The 5,182-nt window shown below is 40.8% G+C and overlaps 1 protein-coding gene across 1 annotated transcript; it reads right to left on the bottom strand.

The window, feature by feature from the left end:
* Positions 1 to 483: 483 nt before the first annotated feature.
* LOC116246782 (bidirectional sugar transporter SWEET14-like) lies at positions 484 to 4,977 on the bottom strand. The gene is made up of 6 exons (XM_031618645.2): positions 4,774 to 4,977; positions 4,277 to 4,313; positions 3,942 to 4,152; positions 3,617 to 3,778; positions 2,335 to 2,454; positions 484 to 1,090 (listed from the first exon to the last, which is right to left on the bottom strand). The coding sequence occupies exons 1-6, from the start codon at positions 4,814 to 4,816 to the stop codon at positions 809 to 811; spliced, it is 855 nt and encodes a 284-aa protein (XP_031474505.1). The 5' UTR covers positions 4,817 to 4,977; the 3' UTR covers positions 484 to 808.
* Positions 4,978 to 5,182: the final 205 nt, after the last annotated feature.

Below are 5,182 nucleotides of genomic sequence, written 5' to 3'. Positions count from 1 at the left end.
GGCTTAGATAACTTAGTCTAGAGGGAAACAGTTCTCTCACCTTCCTTTTAGCATTTTGGTTGTCTGTGTGCAGTTTATTTATTTTAATAAAATGGGATGTCTCCTCGAGGACCCCACTTCCAACTAAATGAGCAACAAACAAGCCATACCACGGCACAGTTGGATGCACTCAATTGCTTTTTGATGGGAGCTATTTGCCCATCTCATTAGAATCTTTTGCAACCACCCATCCATTAAGTATATGCAGATGTTACTTTTCTAATCAGCTTGTCTAGTCTACTGCAGTTCCTGCACCATCCCATAAATATTTCCTAGCCAATTCGAATGATGTTCAAAGTATGAAACACATGCCAGAAGGCCAAAGTTAAACGGCAAAGTCGCCTGATGAGCCAGATGTATCCCTAATCATCTTCCATATCTATATTTTCTCTTAGTCCAGGACATAGTAATCACACTTGGGAGAATAAGCTTGCAAGAAAAATATGAGAAGAAGAAGAAAGTTAAAGAAAAAAAAAACAAGCACATTCATTTCCAAATTTCCAAGTACCAAATTCCAGACCGACCAACTACAGGACTTGACAGAACCCTCACACCCGCTTATTTTCAAGCAACACAAGACAAAGACAGCCAAGACCACGATATTAGACCACCTCTTAACTTTATCCTCTAATTTACCAACCAGAGAGACAATTACAGTCTTGGCTTCCTATGAAACTCTTGCTGAGGACTAATTTTAGCCCTCTTCCTTCCTTCACTTTCCATCACGTACGCATTCGGTTTCATCCAAAGGCCAAAGGATTTTGTGCGCTTAAACCATGTCATCTCCTTTGCGTGAAGGCGCATTTGGAGCTGCTTGAACACCACCAAGCTCTGCCCTCTTCTGTGAATCAACGGCAGATCCGCGACTGAGTTCCGGTTCGATGTCCACAGGATGAATCTGATCAGGGGCCCCTCCCACGGCACTTGGCTTCACAGCTGTTACTTGTGGCAGCTCCTGATCAACTGCAACATTGGTTTTACCCTTGTTCATGTAGATTGCGTACAATATCATCTGGGAGGTTCCAAAACTGAATCCCAGCACATTTGGAAGCTGATCATGACAACAAGGAACGGATGGTATCAGAGGAGATCTCGTGAGGGAGAAAGCGAGAGTTGTTACCATCTCTAGCTTATGTTTCAAAGTATAAGAAAGTGTAAACTTTTACTTTACCAGTAGATGACGCATTCGTCATATTCGAGTCTGACTTTATGACAAATTCTTTATATATATATGTGTGTGTGTGTGTGTGTGTATGTGTGTGTGTCTGCATGCGTGCATGTGTATGTGTGTGTGTAAAGGTTTTATGGAGCAGCCACTGTTACCTCAAGGTAAACGATCAAAACCGTACTTACAACTAAATATTAAAGCTTTTTTTTTTTTTTTACTTCCAAAAAAATTAACGGCATTATGTTCAATTATGGTCGTATCTTAACAAGATCCTGTTCCTTAAACAAAGAAGTCATGAAAAACAGTATGGCATTAAAAGCACCTTGAAGTCAATATATGAACACATGAGAATAGTAAATGGGGCATACAAAATATCGCTGGAGTTCCTTGTTTACGTAAGACACCACTAAAGCATCCCCAACCAAGCTGAGGAAAAAGAGGAAAGAAAAGGAGAATGATGCTGAAACACCACATTTTTCTTCTGTATTCGCTTTCTTTTCTTTCTCTAGAGGAGAAGACCAAGAACATGCCCATCCCCCATATTGAACACGTAATGCCAAAAAGAATTAACGAACTTGTTAACACTTTACCCTATAAATTATTCTAATATGAACAAAAGCAAGCCTTGAATGAAATCAAAGAACTAACTAATATTTGAGAAAGCGATTGACTCGATTAAAGTTGCTTTCCTTCATTTTGGCTTACGATGCAAGTAATTGTCTTAAAAGTGAAAATTCCAACTCTAGATTCAAGATTTCACGGCCAAATCAACAAGGACGTCTGGGCCAATCTTCGAAAGTGGAGGTGAAGCTGCTGCCATGGCAAACGTTCTTAGGACAGCTCTTTATTGGTATGATATGTCACTCATCCAATTGAATATTGCCGAACAGAACGTTCAAGTTTCATAAACCACTTCAAACTTGTAAGTGATGACCAGTTTTGTATGCCGTAAACGCCAGTAATTAATAGTGTTTCCAAATTTCATAAATGATTTAAAAGAACTAGGGAGGATTAATATTGAAAGTGAAAGACTATATATATATATATATATATATATATATATATATATATATATATATATATTAATCCCTAGGTTTGATTAAGAAGATACTGAGATGGGGAATTACCGCAACGAAGAGATCTTTGATGAACATGCCATATGCAAACCACATGACGGAGCTGAGGGTGAGAAAGAAGGACAAGGAGAAAGGCATGTACTCCACGCTCTTGGTGCGTATGACCAACCTCTGCAGCACAAAAGGAAGAATGTATGAGAAAGAAACCTTGCAATAGAATTTAGAAAAGGGAAAAGGAAAATATGAATACGTGGTAAAACATGAACCCACTTGGAGAGCAGCAGTAAATGATTATCCTCTTTTACTTTTAGAGACCTTTAGATTTATAACAATAACTTTATATATCGAGTTCAGATTTACACGTAATAGGCTCATCGGCGTGAGAGGGAAAGCTCTGTTGGGGAAGGGCATACTGGCAAGATGGAATTCGTTCTGTCCTTGCTTGCGCGTTTACGTGGAACATCACTAGGTCGATCGGGAAGCGGATCAGTCAGTCATTCCATTACAGCATATCAGTCCGTAGCGTGCCACGAGAAATCAATACCACCTCTCTCTCTTTCTCTCTCTCCCCTCTCCCACACACACACACATATATATGTATATAAAATATATATATATATATATATATATATATATATATATATATATAAAAGTTCTTTGCTTGCAAGGAATTGGCAGAAGCGACGAAACAATGACTCAACAAGACGACAACTTCCCCACATTTGCTGTCGGGACAAAATCGCATGCCACAACGTTCTGTTACGCGCTTCTTACCTGCACGCACCCTTTTTCTTTAATTTCTTTCCCCCACCTTCCTATATATATATATATATATATGCATTTTATTTACGACCGGATGCATGCGATTAGTCGGTGAGACCGTGGAAGAAGGTATGCATTGAAGGCTGGCTTCAGTTTTGATGATGAGGAGTATCTTAACCGAGTACCTTATAGATCTAAGGTCCTGCATAAGCGTCAAACACATGAACAAGAAAAGACTTCCTTCTTCTTCTTCTTCTTCTTCTTTTTTTTTCTTTTGTTTGACGTTTGGACTGGGCCATCCTACTGATATCACTCGTACATAAGTATTTATAATTAAGAGTGAGCTCTTGAGTCATTTTTTAAACATTTGATAATCACCTCTTGGTTTATATCAAACAAAAAACTTGAATTTAATTGCTTGTCATTAACAAGTAGATGCTATCGGGATTTTATATATATATATATATATATATATATATATATATATATATATATATATATATATATATATATATATATATATATATATGAGAGAGAGAGAGAGAGAGAGAAAGAGAGAGTATGAATATACCATGATGCTCAAAGGGGCTGCTGACACGCTCACTGCAAAGGCAGCACAGACCCAACCCATAATCTGCAAACGCTTGGCGCCCTTTGAGAAGAAGAAAGAGGTAAGGAGAATGAAGCTGAAGACCCCCACGTTCAGCACCAGCAGTAGCTTGATTGCCTTATTCTGTTACTCGGAATACCAAAAAGACGTTAGAAACTGTTTACTGGTGCAGTACCAAATTTTCTGTTATAGACGGGTGTGCATATGTATAGATGACCACGAACATTCTGATATATACAGACTCTGTTTTGAGTGAGCTAAAAGCTGAAGATCGCAAGGCACATACCCTGGCTTTCTGTGCTGCATAGATGATGAACATGATGATGTATATGGACTCAATCACACATCCGACCGTGTTGATCGTTATGAGAAGAAAAGCATTGGACTTGAGAAGGGCATAGTAGATCCACAGCATCGCACTGAAGAGAGCCACCACATAAGGAACAGCCTGAAATCCTTCGGTCGATTTCTTCTTGAAAATCCTGTAAAATGTTGGCCTGCGCAGTGCACATTCAAATCCATCCACAATCCTTAGCCATTCTCATTGTCGCCAAAAGTTACAGATCAAACAAAAGGACAAGAAAGAACTGGGAAAACCCTCAAGAGATAGCGGTGACTTACACAGGAGCGAGATACACCATGAACGACACGATATTTCCTGGTTGGTGTTAATAGAAAAGAAAGAGAAACAGGTCAGTGTGTAATAATATATATGATTTTGAAAAAAGGAATAATGCAGTATGCAACTTCTCTGTTTTTAGATGATGAAAGAAGCCACAGGGTTTCCCATGCCCTGTTTTTGGCTATCTTTCAACGCAAAGCCTCCATAAACCTAATTCAGCCACCAGCTGGAAGCTGCTTTGTGGCTGCAGCTGCATAGCAGCAGAGGAACCACACTCATATTAGGTGTATGTCCGGCCGTCGGTCGAGCTGAAGGCGATTCTTTCAGCTTAGAGGCTTAATTTAATTAAGCCCCATCCCCCCCGCCGGCCGGCCGGCTGATCAATCGAAATAAAAAGCTTGGTGGAAGGAAATGGGACACGGAAACTGGCTTCCTCATTTCACTGAAATGGGTTTTCTAATTCTGAATTCTGGTGCACCATGCATGATGGCCATACCTAGCAGGCCAAAGGCGAAGGCCAAGGGATGCGCGATGACCATGGCTGCAACTGGTAAGTCGAAGGTGTGGAAAAAGTGGAGCTCGTGAGAAAGAAACTGAAACCCTAGCTGGTGTTCGCTAGGGTTGCAGGGGGGCAGTGCAGAAGCAGCACGAGCGACTTGAGCTAAGGTGCGAGGGGCTTTGGCACGGCGTAGTGATGGAAGGGAGGTGTGTATTTATAGGCAAGGTTGAGAGTGGGCGGAGGAGAGGAGGCGGGTGGCCGGGCCGGCTGACGACGTGTTCCTACTAATCTCACTTGCAAGATTTTGAATTACTTCATTCCGTCAGAAGAAACGTTACAAGTGTAAGAGAAGAGGAAGCGTGATAGGTGGGGCTTTTTAGCTGGCCGGGTTCACGAGAGCCGACCC

This window comes from Nymphaea colorata, chromosome 2 (assembly GCF_008831285.2).
Source record: "Nymphaea colorata isolate Beijing-Zhang1983 chromosome 2, ASM883128v2, whole genome shotgun sequence".
Lineage (NCBI taxonomy): Eukaryota > Viridiplantae > Streptophyta > Magnoliopsida > Nymphaeales > Nymphaeaceae > Nymphaea > Nymphaea colorata.
Note: the sequence above shows the minus strand (reverse complement) of the source record. Positions and strands in the feature narration are given on the sequence as shown.